At 49.5% G+C, this 22,029-nt stretch overlaps 1 protein-coding gene across 2 annotated transcripts in view; it reads right to left on the bottom strand.

Annotated features, from left to right (window-relative positions):
* DOK5 (docking protein 5) overlaps positions 4,890-22,029 on the bottom strand; it is a 147,976-nt gene continuing 130,836 nt past the window's right edge. For both annotated transcript variants that reach the window (XM_018058056.1, XM_018058057.1), the window contains 2 exons: positions 16,193-16,313; positions 4,890-5,603 (listed from right to left, as the gene is read on the bottom strand). In XM_018058056.1, coding sequence (XP_017913545.1) covers positions 5,539-5,603; positions 16,193-16,313 — 186 coding nt within the window. In that variant the 3' untranslated portion in view covers positions 4,890-5,538. The remainder of the gene's footprint in view (positions 5,604-16,192; positions 16,314-22,029) is intronic.

The raw sequence follows: 22,029 nt of genomic DNA, 5'->3' as shown, positions 1-22,029 counted from the left end.
CTCCGCGGGTGCTGCACTAAAGCAGCAGCAGGTACCAAACGGGCACGCGGTGTGCCAGTTAGACTTCACTGACGCTTTGGCCAGAGTTTAGGACCCTTGCTACACAAGCCTTCCACGCGGGCCTCATTCGGTGAGTCAAGGGAGGGTAGCTACCTGCTGAGAAACAAGCTAGTCCTTGGTCTCCTAGGCTTTCCAGTGTAAAGAAAGGAAATAAACACAGCTTGTCAACGCAACAGAGACCACGAGGCGGGCAGTCACGGTCCAGGTCAGCCAGCAGCCCTTACCCACCTCTGACATCTTTAAATCCACCCCAGCAACCTCTACTTCCCAGCAGAGGAGGGGAACTCATTACCAAAGGCCAAAGATACTAACACAGCGCAGCGATTACAATCAGAGGAAAGAACTCGGGGCGGGGAGGCGGCGGCCGCCTCGCGGCTCAGCGCTGGGTCCTTAACAACATACGGGGCTCGGCCTCCTCCCGCAGCCGCCGTTTCGCAGCCAGTCTCTTTCCGGCAGCTCCCGGCTGACTTTTTCCTATTAAACAACAGTGTGAGCAGTCCATGCCCTTCAGGCCTCTCCCAGAGACAAAGACGGTCAAACAGAGGCTCCTCGTTAGTTGCTATGGCAACAAAGAAAGTATAACAGAAACCCTGGCAGTGCCACTCAGGACCAACCCGCCCGAGCTTCAGTCTCAGAGCAGCTCACGCCTGCGTGTCACCTGCACCAGGAATCGCAAGGGTGCCTGCGGCCGGCTCCCAGCTCCTCCTGCCGACTCCCCGGCGTGTCTTGTGTAAGCACGCTTGCTGACAACTCCAGGTGCCAAGTCTCCCCGGATGGGAACTCTCCCCATGTCTATCTCCTTCACGTTTCTTAAAATGGGATGTATGCCTCCCGCACGGGAATTTCCCAGAGATACTGATTGAAAATATAGATTCATCGGCTCCACTTCAGACTGACAAAAAGAGCATCTTTTGCCAACAGGTGATAACTCCAAGCTCAGAGAGTAGGACGTGGGTGGAGCTATCTTCAGCACAAGTGTAGGCAAATGACTACCACCTGGCTTGCCCTGGCTGATTCAAATCCCCACGGTTGAGCCAAAATCTCGCTTTGAGGTCAGCCAGTATTGACTTTCATCAGAAGATGGGCAGCCTTACCTCCAACATTTAACCAAAAGAACTGAAAATGCCAATAGGACTGAAAAGAACTGCATTCATGTGGAGACTGCAAAATGGATTCACTTCGTTTGGGACTAAAAGGTAAACGTCTTTGTTAACAGTTGGTTCAGTACCCTCCTCTGAAAGGTCAACACTGTCCACCCGCTCCCCTAAGAGCCCATAAATGCCCCTTTATATAAACGATGTTCTCCTTAGTTTTTCTGTGTCCTGAGCAATTGGCTTAAATAATTTGGCTTCCGGGTCAGGCACTGTGAAGGCAGGTACACTGCCTGTTTTATTCACACCGTGTTTCTAGCAACTACCACGCAGCCTGGGATATCCAGAGATGAGACAGAATAAATACTTGGTAAATGAATAAATGAAGCACAGAAACAAAGCTGTCTTGCCTGGAAAGCATTTTAGTAACTGCTGCCTTTTAATCATTCCGCCTTTTAAGTTAGGTTAAAGGTCTTTTTGTGCATGCTGGGTGCTTAGTCCAACTCTTTGCGACCCCATGAACTGTGACCTGCCAGGCTCCTCTGTCCATGGAATTCTTCGGGCAAGAATACTGGAGTGGGAAGCCCTTTCCTCCTCCAGGGGATCTTTCTACCCAGAGATAGAAGAGTCTCCTGCATTGCAGGCAGATTCTTTTTTTTTTTTTTTTCAGATTCTTTACCATCGGAGCCACCAGGGGAAGCCCCAGAGGTCTTTTTCAGCCGTGGATAAAATAAGCATGCAAAAGGGGAAGACAAAATTTACCCCCCACCCCCATCACACATCTGCCAAAAAAAAGACAAGTCACTTTTCTCATCATACAATTAAAATAGAAACAACTCTAAGTAAAACTATGTAGTTTAATCTTTAGACTTGAGTTTTTTTGCAATGTTGGTGGAAGCGCTTAAGAATTCAGTTTGGATTACGTACAAATCCAGCACAGCCTTGAAATGTTACCCCTTCTCACACTCGGATGTTCACCAAGGAGGTTAAGGATTGGAAAAAGAAATTTCAAAATAACTTCGAATCACTATTTCTCTTATCTAAGGCCAGAGATGAATGTGTTTAAATCTCTCGTGTTGTCTACTAAAAACCCTGAAACTGAAGAAAGATAGCATCGGGGGTTCTCACAGCGGGGGTGGCTCCAGCCTGTCACTTGCTTCTGCAAGCAGATTTACTGGTACATGGCCAGGCCTCTCCTTTGCGGGTCACTGTCTGCGGCTTTCTCTGCAGTACAGTAGGAAAGAGACACCGTGTGGCCCAGAGAGCTGGAATATCTATATTCTGGCCCTTTAAAGAAAATATTTGCTGCCCTCCAAAGCAGCCTGGGTAAGGGACACACAATTTACACAGTCTCGTGACTCAGACTGCCCGGGTTCAAATGTGTCTATCATTTAGTAGCTGTTGACATAATCAAACAGAAAGGCCGTTAGACTGGGGTGGTCCTGGGTGGCCCACTGGAGCAAAGCAAAAACGTAAGCAAGAGTCAGTGCACTAGAATTCAAGAAAATAAAACTTAGGAACAAGCCATCACGGTCAACCAGTCTTTCCCAGACAAGGCAACCGCTTCAGCCACAGGCAGCAAGTGATTTCCTTGCTTTGCCTCCAAGTATTCTCTATAAAAGAAGAGCTGACTCAGTGGAAAAGACTCTGAAGCTGGGGGGGATTGGGGGCAGGAGGAGAAGGGGACGACAGAGGACGAGATGGCTGGATGGCATCACTGACTCGATGGACGTGAGTCTGAGTGAACTCCGGGAGTTGGTGATGGACAGGGAGGCCTGGCGTGCTGCGATTCATGGAGTGCAAAGAGTTGGACAGGACTGAACTGAACTGATTCTCTCCATGGAGCTCTTCTAACTATTTTTGGTTTGGTGTTGCCCAATCCCAAGAGATGGACACTCAAATAAACTTTTTTTTTTTTTTAAGCCATGCCTCGGGTATGTGGGATCCTAGTTCCCTGATGAGGGTTCGAGCCCACACCCCATGCGGTGGGAGCCGGAGGCTCAACCACTGGCTCACCAGGTGAGTCCCTCATATAAACTCTTTTAATCTGCCTCGGTTTATCTTTTAACAGAGCTTAGAGATCCTAGGCATATTTTTAGATTATTTAAACTCCTTAAGGATCCGTTTCTCATCTGTTAAACAGGAACAATAATTATACTTACCTCGTGGAGCTGCTGAGGATTGAATTAAGAACATAAGTAAAGCTCTAAGAATAGCAGAGAGAGTAAGTGGAGGCTGTTAGGAGGCTCTAACTCCTTTTTGTCAGTATGTTTCTTTTTTGAAAAGTCCTGAGTCTCTGGTTTATAGTTAACCCCATTCAGCAACATTTCTTCACACACTCATTAGCTGTAGACTTGCTTCAGCGATCCTGACTTCATTAAAATTATAATTATTTCCTTAATTCCATTTCCTCTATCTACTTCTTTAACTTAATCCCCCATGCTGGCTGCCAAGGCCTTGGAATCAGGGAGAACCTCCTATGAGATAGTTTTCAACAAGAAAAAAAAAAAAAAGAGCCAGATAGAGTCAGGAAAAAGGAACAGTGAGCGAATTATCAAACCTGTGTGGCAGGCCAAATTCTTAAAAGATGAACAGAAATACGTCTGGGAGAAGCAGGATGAACTAGAAGGATGGGGAGAGAGCACAGAACACAAGTGCGTCCCAGCAAAGCCACCAGCGCGAAATCGTTTCTGTGTTCCTAACCCACTAATTAATTCTCAGCTGAACTTAACCCTCCTCCTCCAGGCTTCTCCACCCCTGAGAAAAACACATCCCAACCAGCAGCGTCCTTGGAAACCCCAACCACCTCAGACCAAGGCGGGATTTCAGCGAGGCCTTTGGGGTTTCATTGGCCAATCTCCATTTTAGGAAATTATGCACTTTTTGGAAGGAGCATTCTTGGGACTTCGCAAAAACACTGTTTTTCCTCCTTAGTGAAAATAATCATTTTGGAAGGCCCGAGCCCCGTGTCTGGCACTGAGAACATATGCAAATCAATGTTAATTTGCTTCCCATTGTAGAAAGAATTCCATCCCAAGGATCAGGGCTTATTCTTCTTCATGGGTTCAATGTATATTTCTCAAGCATGAGCTCCGTTCTGGGGTCTGGGAAATAGGACTGCCAAATTTAGTAAGGAAAAATAGAGACCACCCAGTCAAGTTTTAATCTAAGATAGACAATGGACATTTTTAAGTATAATCACATCCCATGCAGTACATGTGTGCTAAAAAAATTATTCATTGTGTATCTGAAATTCAAATTTAATTTCATCCCATATTTTATCTGGCAACGCTACTGAGAATCGAGTTGAGACTAAGACAGACCCCACCCCTTATACAGCTTTACAGCACTTTTAACCTCAGAAGCTCACAAGACTCAATTCCCATCTGGCGTTTTCCCAGTGTGGCCGTCTCTTTAGAAGCACATGACTTCCGGGGCCCATTTAGCAGATGCCACACGGTACTGGAATTATGTCCTTACTTCCTCGTCATGCTTCTCCACATGTAAGGTCCTTGGTGACAGAGGCTGCACCTTTTATCTCTTCGTCTCCTGACTTTGCCTCGCAGGGGGCCTGGGGCGAGCAGATGCTCAGCAGACAGCTGAGTGAATGAGTGAACAAACACATACACGGTTGGATTCTATCAAATGCGATGCTCGGGGTTCACAAGGAAGATATTCACACACCTTCAGACACACTGGAGATGCAGAAAGTCATATAGCCAGAAGCCCTAGACCGTATGGGTGAAGAATGGCTTTTATTTTTAAACGTTTTGGAAGGTACATGGAACAAAATAAAAGCTTTCTTAAAAGGGAGGGAGAGGGGAGATGGTGTAAGAAACTGCAACGCTGGAAAATGATATAAAGGGTGCTTGGGAGGGTGACTTCTTAACGTAATAGGTCATACTGAGTCAAAGCACTGATTTCACTAAGTGGGAATATAAGAAAACATGCCGGCCCACAGTTAGGCAGAACAATAATATGAATAACTGAGGAATACGGTGAGACAAACAACAAGTAATTAAGAGCCATTTTATTGGCAGTACTGTCACACAATCGGAACACTCAGAAGGAAAATAAATCACAAGAATCCGCAAAAGGGCAAATTCAGGGAGGTGCAGGGGACACGGTGTCTACAATAGAAAACCACGGCCGTAAAAGAGGGAACACAAAGTCGGTATCTATAGAGCAGGTTTCAAGTGTGCTAATTTTTTTTTCTTTAAGAAAGAAAGGGGAAAAAACAAAGGCAGGAAAAAAGAAAAAGAGTATTGCAGAGTGTCCCAAGGACCACACAGGTAGGCAGGACGCGGAGCTGCTTTCCGGCACGGCTTCCTGGGCGCCCTCTGCCCGTCCAGGTGGGTTTGTGGCTGACACGGCTCACGCCAGGCCGTCAGTGCTCAGATGGGTAGGTGGGAAAAGTCTCTGTTCGATGAAGCTTCAGAGGGCTGGTGACACCTTTTCCAAAAGAGATTTTAAAATCAGCAGTTGCAACCACAACCAGGTTAGCTCATCACAAGTTTCTGTGTAATAGAAATAAATAACATAGGATACAGAATGTTTCCCCCCTCCCAAAGGCTACTCACAAGGATATGCAAAGGAGAGTCCTGAAAGACACCGTGGTTAATACATCACTTGCATGTGGCCTTTGCATGGCTGCTGCTGCTGCCAAGTCGCTTCAGTCGTGTCCGACTCTGTGCGACCCCACAGACGGCAGCCCACCAGGCTCCCCCATCCCTGGGATTCTCCAGGCAAGAACACTGGAGTGGGTTGCCATTTCCTTCTCCAATGCATGAAAGTGAAAAGTCAAAGTGAAGTCGCTCAGTCGTGTCCGACTCTTTACGACCCCATGGACTGCAGCCCACCAGGTTCCTCTGTCCATGGGATTTTCCAGGCAAGAGGGCTGGAGTGGGCTGCCATCGCCTTCTCTAGGCCTTTGCACTGGCTATGTGCAAACCAGGCTTCCCAAGTGGCTCAGTGGTAAAGAACCCTCCTGCCAATTCAGGGGACACGGGTCCCATCCCTGGGTCGGAAAGATCCCCTGGAGAAGGAAATGGTAGCCCCGTCCAGTAATCTTGCCTGGGAAATCCCAGGGACAGAGGAGCCTGGCGAGTTACATTCCAAGGGGCCGCAAAGAGGTGGAGACAGCTTAGAGACTAAGCAACAAGGCGGTCAAACCAGGGGCAACAAGGGGCAACCGCCTCCTCAATACTTTACGAACTAACTCCTACAGCCAAAAGATTTAGGGAAGACGAGATCCAGTCAAAAGACTGGGGAATCTTTCGGCGAGGACACCCTTTGGAAACCAGACCAGAAATAAGATAGTACTGCGTTTATTCCTAGGAGAACCTGCAGTAAAGGAGGGCCTCTTAAAAGCCAGGCAGCCTTTATTACTTCAGGTGTGAGTTCCAGACCAAGGACAATGCACACGTCAGGAGGGCCAGGCCAGGAAGAGTCGCACGAGGCCACTGTGAGTCCCCTTCATGATACAGGACAGGGGCTGGCGAGCTTTCCAGACATGAGACATTTTAGACTGCAGGCTGCTTCGTCTTGCAGCGCCTACTTAACTCCACTGCCTGCAGCTCGACAGCAACCAGTTAATCTGTAAGGAATGGGCGTGAACGCTCCCATGAAAGGTTGTGAACAGGAACAGTCAGCAGCTGCACTGCCCAGGAGGCCGGTTGGCCGTTTCTTGCGGCCGGGGCGCCTGATTTGATAAGCTTGTGGCCGGGCGCCTGATTTGATAAGCTTGTGGCCGGGCGCCTGATTTGATAAGCTTAGAGGCGTTCTACCGCCGTCTGCTGGCCAAGGGCTGTTGCTGCCCAGTTGCTGAGTCTGACTCCGCGACGCCATGAACTGTACCTGCCCGGCCCCGCGGTCCTTCCCTATCTTCGGGAATTTGCTCAGGTTCAAGTCCATTGCATCAGTGATGCCCTCCAGCCATCTCATCCCCTGTCGCCCCCTTCTCCTCCTGCCTTCCATCTTTCCCAGCATCAGGGTCTTTTCCAGGGAGTGGGCTCGTTCCATTAAGCGACCAAGGGTTACCACACGCAAAGGAATTTACGACGCAGATCAGGGGAAGAGCCCTCAGAAGAGAACAAAGGAAAACCTACACTGCAGTTCAGACTTCCTGCAACCAAACCCGTAGATCAAGCCACTCTACCAACCCCGGGAAATGGCTCCCCGGCTCGGCGGAGCACGCCCGCCCCGCCAGCGCGCGCTCCGAAAGCAAGCTGGGGGAGCAGGCAGGCTCGCGGCGGCGCGGGCCCTACGCCCTCGGCCCGGCTCCGTATCCCAGCGCTGGGCTCCAGCACGGCCCAGGCTAGGCCCTTTCTGCCGTAAGAAATCGAGAGGTGAGGTGAGGTGAAGCCGCTCAGTCGTGTCTGACTCTTTGCGACCCCATGGACTGTAGCCTACCAGGCTCCTCCGTCCATGGGATTCTCCAGGCAAGAGTACCAGAGTGGGTTGCCATTTCCTTCTCCAGGGGATCTTCCCCACCCAGGGATCAAACCCAGGTCTCCCGCATTGGAGGCAGACGCCTTACCCTCTGAGGGAAGTCGTGGATTCAGACATTTCCAAGCCTCAAATCTGAACCATAAGAAAACTATATACGTAGTCATACAGTCACTGGGACATGTAGCAGTGACTATTAGAGAAGTCAGGATATCAAAATATCCCAGTCACTAGAGATCACTCCTTCTTACACATGAATTCAATTCTCCAACACACACACACAAACTCGTGCAAAGGTCACACACAGAGGTCACAAGCTGGCACTGGCCTGTGCGCCCTCTTTGTGCCAAGCCCTGTCCTCTGGCCTGCACGGGGCACAGAGCAGGCGGAATTCCCTGTCGACACTGGGTGACTGCACACGGGCTGATGGCCGGTCCCCTCGGCCTGATGGGGCACAGAGCTGGCAGAATTCCGTCGACACTGGGTGACCGCATACGGGCTGAAGGCCGGTCCCCTCGGCCTGCGCTCTCCCTGCCATTTTCACCAGGGAGCCCACCATGCCACACTGGCTTGCCCCCGTGGCCCCTACAGACATGCGAGTGTGAGACCCCGGTTTGTGTGTCGTCTAATTTGCTCAGATCTTAATCTACTTCTCTCTCACTAGATGCACACACAATGTACGTAGCTGTGTTAGAATATTGAAAAACCAACATTATAGAGAACAGACGGTGGTTGTCAAGGGGGAGGGGCTGGGGGACGGACGGATGGGACGAGCAGAGGCAACTGTTCTATCCAGGAGGGACAGACAAGGCCCTGCTGCGCCGCACGGGGGCTAGAGTCGACACTGTGACACGTGATGGCAAAGAGTGTTAGACGCAGGCACAGGCGCCAGGGCTGAAGGAGCCTGCCTGCAAGTGCAGGAGGCATGGAGACCTGGCTCGATCCCTGGTCGGGAAGACCCCCTGGAGGAGGGCATGGCACCCACTCCAGCATTCTTGCCTGGAGAATCCCATGGACAGAGCCCTGGCGGGCTGCAGTCCATGGAGGTGCAGAGAGTTGGAGACGACTGAAGCGATTTGGCACACATATGTGTGTGCGTGTGTATGTGTGTGTGTGTAACTGGATGTACACATATATGTATGACTGGATCACTTTGCTGTACAGCAGAAATAAATACAGCATGGTAAACCAACTATAACTTCAATAAAAGGAAAACTTTTAAAAAGAAAGAAAACCCAAGGTTAAGCCCCCCAAAGCAACCACTTGCTCAAAAAAATCTATCCTCCTTAAGATAAAAACGTAAATTGCACAACCTGGAACCGACCCTCTGGAGAAGTTATTTCCATCACTCGGTATTCACTTTGGAAACACCCGCAGTGGCAGAATTTCCACCCAAAGGCAAGCATATACAATGAAAGAAAGACCCCTACCCAGCAGTCAGAACCCTGGAGTTCTAACGTCAGTCCATCCGCCCGCTGGCCACGTGATCTCACTGAGTGCGGACCTCCAAGGGTCTCAGTTCTGCCTTCACTGAAGTGGAGTCTCTGGCCAACTCTAACCGCTGCCAGCTGAGCCAGGAAAGGCGGCAGAGAGACGCCCACAGAGCGGCGCAGACCTCTGATGCGGCTCCTTGACTTCCCACGAATATCCAAAATCGCATGCTGGATCAATGATATAAGTGCCTATGGGTTTCTCATTTTTGCTTTGAAACAAGGGACGCTCTCTTCAGAGGCAATTTCTACAGAAAGGTTCTAAACATATTGAGAAATGGAGCACCTAAGGATTAAGGGCAAAATTCCTAAGATGTTAACTTAAAGAAGGGGGTGAGGGAGTTTAAGAAGAGCATTGCCAAGGAGCTGGACACACCCGGCTTGCTCGTAAAAGCCTTTATGCACCAGCCACACCTCTTCCTTTCTGTTCTTTGAAAATCCGAGCTCCTTCCCGCACCAGGGCCTTTGCAGAAGTTGATTTCTCTGTGGATAACGCTTTTCCCAGTAGGCTCTACCTCTTTCCAGATTCCAGGTCTTCGGGTAAATGGTGCAGCCCCTCTAAAGAAGTCCCTTTGTGACCTTCTTCCCCAAACTGGCAACAACTCTGCTTTACCATTCTCTACTACGAATACTTTCTTTCCAGTATGACATGGACCGAATTTGAAATTAAATATGCGTGTATAATTGTTGACTGTGGCTCTCCTTCTGACTATAACCTGCAGGAGGCAGAAACAAGCCTGTGTAGCAGCCCCCGTGTGGCTCCATCACCCAGCATAATGCTCAGCATAAAATAGACGCTCAGCTAACATTTATCAGACAGTGAATGAACGGAGAGACGGAAGCCTCAGCTCCACGACACACGTGATCCTGGACACATTACTACAAATTCCATGTCTTAGCTGCACAGGGGAATAGAATACTCCCAGGCGGCTGCTCTGCAGTCTAAACGAGATCATGTTCTGGCTTTCCTAGTGGCTCAGTCGGAAGGAGTCTGCCTGCAATATGGGAGACCATCTGCAATACAGAAGACTGCCTGCAGTACAGGGGACCCAGGTTCAATTCCTTGGTCAGGAAGATCCCCTGGAGAAGGGATAGCAACCCACTCCGGTACCCTTGCCTGGGAAATCCCAAGGACAGAGGAGCCTGGCAGACCACAGTTCACGTGGTTGAAGAGGAATCAGACATGACTAAACCACCACCTCCATGTTAAGTTCCTAGTGCAAAGACAGGAACACAGTAGGTCCTCAAAAAGCAGTAGCTTTTAGATTCAGTGAGCATGTCCTGTCTCCCTTGAAAGGAACAAATCTGGCACTTTGCTAGTTGTATATTAATGTTAGTTTATATAAAAAAAGGAGAGAGAAGACCGCACGTTCAAATTTACAGAGCCCTGGCTTAACCAGGATTAAACAGATTTACTTTTTACCTCAGGACATCTCAGAGTCTTGGAAATATTGATTTGCTCTCTGAATCTCCTAAAGAATTTAACATGTAGCACAAACCAGTCCATCCTAAAGGAAATGAGTCCTGAGTATTCACTGGAAGGACTGATGCTGAAGCTGAAGCTCCAGTCCTTTGGCCACCTGATGGGAAGAACTGACTCACTGGAAAAGACCCTGATGCTGGGAAAGATGGAAGGTGGGAGGAAAGGGGACGACAGAGGATGAGATGGTTGGATGGCACCACCGACTCAATGGACATGACTTTGAGCAAGCTCCGGGAGTTGGTGATGGACAGGGAGGCCTGGTGGGCTGCAGTCCGCCGGGTCACAAAGAGTCGGACACGACTGAGAGACCAAAAGACTGATTTCGCCCCCAATTATTGGACTCTAGCACTTTTTTGGAGGAGGGTGATATCAACCAGGGTCAGGACAACATGGAAGACAACTGGGAAAAGGTGACTCGTTTTATACAATGAATCCCTAGGAACGCCTGTGAACGCGGGGCTCAGCATACCGCTGAATGCTTCTATTTCATGTATTTTTTCCCAGTTCTCACGGTGAACCTCACATGTTCATTCTGTAAGTGCCTAAGCAGAGAAGAGAATTTAGTTTTGAAACTGGAAAATGGGGAGCAGGAAGCAGCGAAGATGGATGAACACATCTTAGGGTGCGCGGGCGGGACCAGCACGCTCCTCTGCTCACCGACAGCAACACAGCGGTAAATCCAAACGTGACCAGGAGGTGGCGCGCTAGCACCGAATTTGGAGAGGAAACAATTTCTCAAACCCCTTGGATAAACTCCCTCATAAGGTCTGTGTGATTTCCAGGCTAGCCACTGGATCTGCCAGACGAAACTCAATCCGAAATACACTAGGGTAGCTGAGTTGGCCAGAGGAATTACAACTCATGGACACCAGCAGAGCAAGCGACGAGGCGCTGTGTGATCTCATCACGCACACACAGGGCACGAGGCTGCTCATTTCCCCGGTTTCTCCACCCCAACCCCGGGGTGGGCAGAAGGGAGGAACCACGGCGGTGGGGCGGGTGGGATGCGCGCGCGCTCAGTTGCTCAGTCCTGCCTCTCTAAGACCGCAGGGACTAGAGCCCGCCGGGCTCCTCTGTCCACGGGCTTCTCATCAAGAATCCTCGAGCGGGGCGCCATCGACTGGGTCGCCATTCCTCCTCCAGGGCACCTTCCCAACCCAGGGTGGCACCGTGTCTCGGCCTCTACCGCTGAGCCACCCGGAGCCTCATAGGCGGGATAGATGAACGTTTCCCAGTTATTCGTCGTGTGAATGACCACCCCTGAGACGTGAGATAATTTTATGTAGTCTGAACATTTTTTAAAAATCTATCAAAAAAAAATCTATCTATTTTAGTGGTAAATTGAGTTTCCAAGCTATTCCACACATACACAGCACATATCAGCGCTGTATCTCAATGAATACTGGTGACTAGAAAGCAATCCCACGATAAAACAAACAAATCTACATAGAACATGCTGATGACGTACTGTCTCGGAAACGCTGGTTATAAACTGGGTAAAAATAAAACACATTTACATTAATTCCTACACAGGTAGCAAAAGTACCTGAAAACAAATAATTTGATGAAATAATTGATACAAAACATAAAGAAAAAAATCACTGAAGCTATAGTGCTATTCTCGTGCACAGAGAAGACCCTGATGCTGGGAAAGATGGGAAGATGGAAGGATGTGTCACTGAGTTATTAGCATGCAGTCAAAACAGGAAAAAGGTAAGAATTCTATTGGGAGCTTAGGTTCAATGAAGGCTATACTATGTAACAACAATCATAGTTTGAATTATCATCTTCAATCCTAGAACACAGTCACCTTCTAAAGCCTAGAAAATTACCAGTCACAAAGTCTGATAATCCATCGTCTCTGCAGGAATTCCATGGCTCTTTTTTCTTATTATCACTGGAATTTATTTCATCAGAAACGAAGCAATCACTAGCTTTAAATTACTGTCTTGCAAGTACTACTACTGTGCTCATTTGTAAAATCTATACCAATAAACTTGGACCTAATTTTACAGTGATGCAGGCAGGCCTCATTTTCTGCTTCACTGCATTATGCTTTACAGATATTGCATTCTGTTAACTTTTTAAAATTTATTTTGATTATTTTTGGGCCTCATCATGCAGCATTCAGGATCCCAGTTCCCCAACCAGGGATCAAACCCACGGCCCTACAGTGGAGGCAGTGCCAGTTCTTAACCAACGGATGGCCAGGGAAGTCCCTATATATTTTTAAATGGCAGATCTGTGGCGACCCTATGCTGAGGGAACCTGTTGGTGCCATTTCTCAGCCCCTGCTCACTTCATGTCTTTGTGTCATTTTGGGGTAATTCTCGTGTATCTTCAGCTTGTTCATTATTATTATACTTGTTTTGATGACCTGTGATTGGTTATGTTTGATGTTACTATTACGACCCACCAAAGGCTTACATGATGGTTAGCATTTTTTAGCAATAAAGTGTTTTTGAATTAAAGTATGTACATCTTTTTAGACATACAAGCTGTTGCACACTTAATAGACCATAGGCTAGTGTAAACATAACTTTAATAAGCACTGGGAAGCCAAAAAAATTCGTGTGACTTGCTTTATCACAATATTCTCTTTATCGTGATGGTGACTCGCTTTATCACAATATTCTCCTTATTGCGATGGTCTGGAATCAAAAGTGAAACTGAAGTCGCTCAGTTTGCCACCTGTGGACTGTAGCCCACCCGGCTCTTCCGTCCATGGGATTCTCCACGTAAGAAAATTGGAGGGTTTGCCATTTCCTTCTTCAGGGGATCTTCCTGACCCAGGGACTGAACCTGGGTCTCCTGCACTGCAGGCAGATGCTCTACCCTCTGAGCCACCAGGGAAGCTAACATATATCCAAAGCCTGCCTGAATCTTGTTACTTTTGCGTGTTGTTATACAAATAATAAATAACAAACCTAAATATAAACTGAACTGAAAGATAAAGGCTTATTGAATAAACCCAAGTCCGACTCTGACAAACTGTTTGGTTTGTGACTTTCTATATTTGACAAAAACAACACAAACCAAGGGAACATTTCATGCAAAGATGGGCTTGATAAAGGACAGAAATGGTATGGACCTAACAGAAGCAGAAGATATTAAGAAGATGTGGCAAGAATACACAGAAGAATTGTACAAAAAAGATCTTCAAGACCAAGATAAGCATCAGGATGATCACTCACCTAGAGCCAGACAGCCTGGAATGTGAAGTCAAGTGGGCCTTAGAAAGCATCACCACGAACAAAGCTAGTGGAGGTGATGGAATTCCAGTTGAGCTATTTCAAATCCTGAAAGATGATGCCGTGAAAGTGCTGCATTCAATATGCCAGCAAATTTGGAGAACTCAGCAGTGGCCACAGGACTGGAAAAGGTCAGTTTTCATTCCAATCCCAAAGAAAGGCAATGCCAAAGAATGCTCAAACTATCACACAATTGCACTCATCTCACATGCTAGTAAAGTAATGCTCAAAATACTCCAAGCCAGGCTTCAGCAGTACATGAACCTGAACTTCCAGATGTTCAAGCTGGTTTTAGAAAAGGCAGAGGAACCAGAGATCAAATTGCCAACATCTGCTGGATCACTGAAAAAGCAAGAGAGTTCCAGAAAAACATCTATTTCTGCTTTATTGACTATGCCAAAGCCTTTGACTATGTGGATCACAATAAACTGTGGAAAATTCTTCAAGAGATGGGAATACCAGACCACCTGACCTGCCTCTTGAGAAATCTGAATGCAGGTCAGGAAGCAACAGTTAGAACTGGACATGGAACAACAGACTGGTTCCCAATAGGAAAAGGAGTATACAAGGCTGTATATTGTCACCCTGCTTATTTCACTTCTATGCAGAGTACATCATGAGAAACGCTGGACTGGAAGAAGCACAAGCTGGAATCAAGATTGCAGGAAGAAATATCAGTAACCTCAGATATGCAGATGACACCACCCTTATGGCAGAAAGTGAAGAGGAACTAAAAAGCCTCTTAATGAAAGTGAAAGAGGAGAGTGAAAAAGTTGGCCTAAAGCTCAACATTAAGAAAACGGAGATCATGGCATCCAGTCCCATCACTCCATGGGAAATAGATGGGGAAACAGTGGAAACAGTGTCAGACTTTATTTTTTGGGCTCCAAAATCACTGCAGATGGTGACTGCAGCCATGAAATTAAAAGACGCTTACTCCTTGGAAGGAAAATTATGACTAACCTAGATGGCATATTACAAAAGCAGAGACATTACTTTGCCAACAAAGGTCCGTCTAGTCAAGGCTATGGTTTTACCAGTGGTCATGTCTGGATGTGAGAGTTAGACTGTGAAGAAAGCTGAGAGCCAAAGAATTGATGCTTTTGAACTGTGGTGTTGGAGAAGACTCTTGAGAGTCCCTTGGACTGCAAGGAGATCCAACCAGTCTGTTCTGAAGGAGATCAGCCCTGGGTTTTCTTTGGAAGGAATGATGCTAAAGCTGAAATTCCAGTACTTTGGCCACCTCATGCAAAGAGTTGACTCATTGGAAAAGACTCTGATGCCGGCAGGGATTGGGGGCAGGAGGAGAAGGGGGCGACAGAGGATGAGATGGCTGGATGGCATCACGGACTCCGTGGACAGGAGTTTGAGTAAACTCTGGGAGTTGGTGATGGACAGGGAGGCCTGGCGTGCTCTGATTCATGGGGTCGAAAAGAGTCGGACACGACTGAGCGACTGAACTGAACTGAAATATAAAGGCTTATCAAATAAACCGAAGTCTGATTCTGATGAGCCATTTGGTTTGTGACTTACTACATTTGACAAAAACAACGCAAACTTCTCAAAAGTGATTTTCCTCCTTTGTGGTGATTTTTGTTGTTCTGCTCCATGTCTCGAGGTAACATTATCACCACTGTTTTACTGGAATTAGTGGGTCACTAGTCCTTGGTGATGATTCCAGACTCTTTCAGCTATTTATGGTTTTCCAACCACAATATGGACTTTTTGCATGCAGGTAGATTTGCATTTTTTGTTGTTATAGTTGAAGAAGTTGTGTCTATATGCTGGAAAACAGAGTTGTTTTCTTTGTTGCAAACAGATGCAGACATTGTCAGAGGTAGCTACATAAACCCAAGGAGCACAGAAACCATACGCTAACAGCATCTAAAACATCTCCTCTAAACTTAGATTTTAAAAAATGTTACTACACCGTCAGGGCCCTGGTAAGCCTTTTAGTCTTCAGTCATTTCTGAGGAACGCCTACTCGTTTTGAAAGGGAGTTAGGTTAGTTAAAATAATTGTAAAGTGAGTGTCTCCTTCATGTGACATTTCCTCTGTCCAGACTGCCCTGAGGATGTTTCAATTTTGTCCTCCCCGCATGACAGGCGGGGTCTCAGGGCCCTGACTAGGGATGGAGCCCGTGGCCCCCGCCTCAGAAGCCCGGGGCTCTGGGGGGAAGCGGACTAACCTGCGGTAGGGATGCAGCGTGGGGAGGGCGCCCCGCCCCGCAGCGCCCCGCCCCGAGACCTCCGGAGCCACGCCCCCACCCCGGCGCCCCGCCCCGAGGGCCCCGCCCCGCCCCCGTCACGCCCCGCCCCGAGACCCCCGGAGCCCCGCCCCCACCCCGGCGCCCCGCCCCGCCCCGCTCACCTTGCAGGCGGTACAGCTGCCCCGTGCTGTGCTGCCGGGTGATGTGTTGCCAGTAGGCGCTGCGAGGCAGAGGCACCATGGTGCTCAGCGAGGCGGCCCGCTCGCTCATCTTCACCTGGAGCTGCGACGGAGGAACAGCGCAAGTCAGCAACCCGGGGCTGCGAGGGCCGACCCGGGGAGCCCCCGCCGAGGAGATGCACCAGGGGAGATCCACCCGGGGGAGCCCCACCCAGCGAGATCCACCTGGGGAGTCCCGCCCGGGGAGATCCGCCCGGGGAGATCCACCTGGGGAGACCCCGCTTGGGAGATCCACCCGGGGAGCCCTCCACCCACGGAGCCCCACCCGGGGAGATCGAGGGCCGCGGAGTCGGCCATCTGGAGCCGGTGGGCTGGCCCGTCGGGGAGCACGGCTGTCGCTTTGCTGACTTGGCAGCGCCCATTCTTCGCACACTGGCAGCAGCGTATCGATTTTCCGGGCGGGAACTTCCCGCGACTCAGCTCAACCCACGTGGTCACGGTGGGTGGACCCCACTACGGATTCTGGGGTGGCCAGGGACCCGAGTCAGGCCAGTAAGACACAATCCCTGGGGACATTTATTAGAACTTTTGTGAAAGACAGACTCAGGAGAGCTAAGTTAAGGGTGTTTTGCCTGCTTCGGTCATTGCTGAATCCCAGGGTCTAGAGTATGTCCTGAGGTGGTAAGTACCCAGGAGGTACTTCCGGAGTTGAATGTAGCAGCTTCCTCATGGGGGTTGATGGGGGGACAGGAGATGGGCCTGGGTCTATCCTGGCACAGTAAGAAAGAACAAGGCAGTCAGTGGACACTACTCTGAGGAAGAAGGCCAGGGAGAGTGCTGACAAGCTTCACTGAGGCCTTGGTTCCTACCTGAACCCAGAGGCTAGGCCAAGACCTCTCACTTATACCAGCCCATTACTTCTCAGTCTGAGCTGATATGAGCCGGGTTTTGGCACTAGCATGGGACTTCCCAGGTGGCGCTAGTGGTCAAGAATCCGCCAGCCAATCCCGGAGACGCAGGAAACGCGGGTTCCATCTCTGGGTCAGGAAGACCCCTGGAGAAGGAAATGGCAACCCGCTCCAGTGTCCTTGCCTGAAGAATCCCACTGACAGAGGCGCCCAGCGGGCCACAGTCCCTGGGGCAGCAGAGCCGGACAAAACCGAGCACTCACACCGTTACCGGCAGAAGAAAGCCTCTGCTGCTCCCACAAGCGCCCGATCCTTCCAGATACTCAGGGGGAAGAGGAAGCGGCGGCGTTTGGCTCCAAGTATCTAAGAGGACCCATCCTAAAAGATACAACGTGAGGCTCCACGTCCTCGGGGAGGAGTAGGTCGTCTGTCCAACCACACTGGAGGATGATTCTGAGAGAAGACAGCTTAGCAGGACGAGCAGGGAGTGACTAGAGGCATACAGGGACGGCGCAGGAAGAAGAGAGGGTGGGGCGTGGTCTGAGGCAGCTGTCCAGCGCCCCTGCCCCGAGCCCTGATCCGGACGCAAATATGACATGCTTTTACTGTGTCATCACACAGAAGTGACTCTTTGATGTCCCGGAGCTGCTTGAATATCAGATGACCCACCCCAGTCTTATAAAAACGTGTCCAGGAATAGATGGACTTAGACAAGGATGGGCATTAGGAGACGGTCTGCACTCATGGAAAACCAGGGGCAACGTAAGCCTCCGTGTCTCGGGGCCTGGCCAACTGCAGACACGCCGGAGTACTTGGCAACTGCAAATCAGAGGACGGCAGATTTACGTCAACTGAAAAGGAAACACTGACGTACTGTACCATTAAGGAAAAGTGAGTCGCAGACCATTCGATCCAGTGGAATGCCACCTTAATTGCTCATCTGAGAAAAGCTGGTATTAGATATTTATCCATTCGGGTTCAGTGAGGTGATGCCTGCTTAGCACTTGCCTAGACAAGCCAGGCACAGGGAAAAGGAGGATATCATGATGATGAGTATAAACTGCAATGCCCACCAAAGATTTTTTTTAAAACTCCCCACTCTATACATCTCATCAGCATAGTAGTCTCAGGCATAATATCTGTACATTCACTCAATAAAGCCAAAATAATATGAGACTCCACACCCTGGAATCCAAAACTCATTGGAGTTGATGTGGGGGTTTACTCGCTGTTGTGTCCGGCTCTTGTGACCCCATGGACAGCAGCCTGGCAGGCTCTTCTGTCCATGGGATCCTCTAGGCAGGAATACTGGAGTAGGTTGCCATTTCCTTCTCCAGGGGATCTTCCCAACCCAGGAATCAAACCCAGGTCTCCTGCACTGCAGGCAGATTCTTTACCAAAGGGAAGCCCAGTGAGACTGACTTAAAAAAAAGATTGTAACCATCTTTCCAAAGACTATTTTAATTTACATGTCTTGTATTTTACATGTGATGGATTGAATTGTCTCTTTACCACAGTAGCACAATTACTTAAATGTATCCAAGTAATTACACAGCACTAGATTTCATGGGGGCATTTTTCCCCTAAACATGTCCTATTAAATCAAAAAGGTAAAAAGTTGAAAACAAAGGCTAGTAGAAAAGTTCTGGGGCTGTTTTCCTGCTTCTACAGAAATGAAAGTCTCAAAGCTTAACAGCAAAAATAAAAACCAACCAAACAAACAAAAAAACCTATTTAGCAGCAACATGTGGTGACGTTCAACCTCATGAACATGGAATAAAAGAAAACAGAGGAAAAGAACTGAATACTCAAGGCACCAATTATTTGCTTTTCTTAACAGAAAGGGATTATAGTTAAGACAGTAATGTTTTTAATACAAAGAAAATATTTGGGAAGCAGCCATCACTTCAAATTACTCACTACTTTGCTGTGAATATACTTCTGCAGCCCAGCATGGTCTGATTCTATTTTTAGAACGCTTACTTAGGAACAGAAATAAAATGGCATGAATGTCACGTGTCAAGAGAATATCAACAAAGCCTGGTCTCTTCCTTCCTCAGACCTTTGAAGGAACATCTAATTTTATGAAAGGGGCACTTTAACTGTCTTTGGAGAAAAGTGCAAAGAAAAGTCTTCTTAGCTAACACTGCAAAAATGTCTGCATTCTCGAAGCGTGAGAAGACTTGGGAAGTCACGCGGTGATGCCCCAGTCAGAAGGCGCCCCCTCACCCGGCCTCACTGCCACAGGGAACCCACCCTCTGACTTCAGCTCGCCACCCCTCTGCACCCCTCTGCACAATGGCCGGGCCCAAGCCACACGCCGAGTCGCCATTTCCACCCACCCGGGTGCCCACACCCTACTCACCACTATAGCAAATGCTGACTCCTAGGCCTGAGGACTGCCCCGACTCCTCACCTGGCTAACAGCTGTCTGCCCTTCAGAAGGCGGCTCAGGAACCACCCCCTGACCACTCTTCCTCCACGAATGACACCAGGCACTCTTACCAGACGGTGGCTCAACTGGTAAAGAATCTGCCTGCCAACTCCGGAGACGCAGGAGACGCAAGAGTTGCAGGTTCGATCCCTGGGTGAGGAAGACCCCCTGGAGGAGAAAATGGCAGCCCCCTCCAGCATTCTTGCCTGAGAAATCCCTGAACAGAGGAGGCTGGCGGGCTACGGTCCACGGGGTCGCAGAGCCAGACCCGGCTGAGCGTGCACAGCACTGTTCTCACTGCGGTCATCTCGCTCTTCTGTGATGGCAGCCCGCCTCCTCTTGCAGCCCATGCACGCACTCCAAGAACACGAGCCTGCATCTTCCATCTCTGTCTCCTCAACACCAGACTGGGACCCCCAGAGACTGAACACACACAGGATGGAGGGATCAATGGGCCAGAGAACCCAGCCCTGCCCAGGGAGCAGGGAGCAAGTCTCAGATCAGCCCAGCAAAGCAGCCTGGACTGAATCCCTGCTGCAGCTCTAGGTCCGGGTCACGGTAACATGGTTCTCGGGGCTGTGGAGAGCGTGGTGACGAGACTGTGTCACTCTGTACTTAGCCGTTAACGTGACGAGCAGAAGCAGGGTGTCCAGCCCCGCACGTTTATCCATCCTACTAGAGCGTCGGCTCATGATCCCGCCAGGGGAGAAAGACACGGCTTCGTGAGTGACAGACACACACCTTCTTGGGCTTCACCACCCAGACTTTCCCCCAGACAACAGGAGGCCTGGCGGTCTCTTCCCCGCCCAGCGGGAGTGAGCTCTGATGCTGCGCAGTGGCCTGAGATAATCAATCGATGGATGGTTGGGCAGCTCTGTGCCGCTGGGGGCGGCAGGGGGTGGATCACGGGGTAGGAGACCTGGGTTCCCATCCCAGCTGTGCTCCGGATGAGCGGTGAGACACGGGGCACGTGCCCCCTCGTGTCTAAACCTCCCAGTCTCCCTTCCCACGGAACATCCCTTCCTAAAGAGACGACAATAAACTAAGCAAACAAAAGGGACACAGACCGCCATAAAAAGGAATGACGGGCTGGGGGCTCCCCGGCGGCGCAGCGGCCAAGACTCTGGTCCCGACGCACGGAGCCAGGCTAGATCCTCGGCTGGGGGGCTAGATCCCGTGCCCCATAACTGAGCATGCTGCTACCATGACCTGCCAAATACATGATTCTTTTTTAAGTGATGAAGTCCCGAAACGCGCCAGAACCCGCAGGGAAGCTCAGTCGGGTTCAGTCGTGTCCGACTCTTTGCGACCCCATGGACTGTAGCCTTCCAGCCTCCCCTGTCCACAGCATTCTCCAGGCAAGAATACTGGAGTGGGTTGCCACTTCCTCCTCCAGGGGATCTTCCCAACCCAGGGATGGAACCTGTCTCTCCCGCACTCCTGCAACGGCAGGTGGCTTCTTCACCGCTGAGCCACCGGCGACCCTCCACAACGTGGAGGTGCTGAACACATGATGCTGAGTGACAGAAGCCACTTGCGAAAGACCACATCGCACATGACCCTATTTATATGCAACACCCAGGTCAGCCGAACGCAGAGAGAGAGTGCCGGCGGCCGCCCGAGGCTGGGTGGGCGATGGACAAGGAGACGGGCTTCTCCCTGGGTGATGGAAGTGTTCAGGAGCTGACTGTGTTGATGTTTTCACAACTCTATGACTATATTAACGCCACTGGATTGTACGGTTTAAATGGGTGTATGCAGATGACACCACCCTCATGGCAGAAAGGGAAGAGGAACTAAAAAGCCTCTTGATGAAAGTGAAAGAGGAGAGCGAAAAAGTTGGCCTAAAGCTCAACATTCAGAAAACGAAGATCATGGCATCTGGTCCCATGACTTCATGGAAAATAGGTGGGGAAACAGTGGAAACAGTGTCAGACTTTATTTTTGGGGGGGCTCCAAAATCACTGCAGATGGTGACTGCAGCCATGAAATTAAAAGACGCTTACTCCTTGGAAGAAAAATTATGACCAACCTAGATAGTATATTGAAAAGCAGAGACATTACTTTGCTGACTAAGGTCCGTCTAGTCAAGGCTATGGTTTTTCCTGTGGTCATGTATGAATGTGAGAGTTGGACTATGAAGAAGGCTGAGCACCGAAGAATTGATGCTTTTGAACTGTGGTGTTGGAGAAGACTCCTGAGAGTCCCTTGGACTGCAAGGAGATCCAACCAGTCCATTCTGAAAGAGATCAGCCGTGGGATTTCTTTGGAAGGAATGATGCTAAAGCTGAAACTCCAGTACTTTGGCCACCTCATGCGAAGAGTTGACTCATTGGAAAAGACTCTGATGCTGGGAGGGATTGGGGGCAGGAGGAGAAGGGGGCAACAGAGGATGAGATGGCTGGATGGCATCACGGACTCGATAGACGTGAGTCTGAGTGAACTCTGGGAGATGGTGATGAACAGGGAGGCCTGGC

The sequence above is a fragment of the Capra hircus genome, chromosome 13, assembly GCF_001704415.2.
Source record: "Capra hircus breed San Clemente chromosome 13, ASM170441v1, whole genome shotgun sequence".
In the NCBI taxonomy this organism is placed as follows: domain Eukaryota; kingdom Metazoa; phylum Chordata; class Mammalia; order Artiodactyla; family Bovidae; genus Capra; species Capra hircus.
Note: the sequence above shows the minus strand (reverse complement) of the source record. Positions and strands in the feature narration are given on the sequence as shown.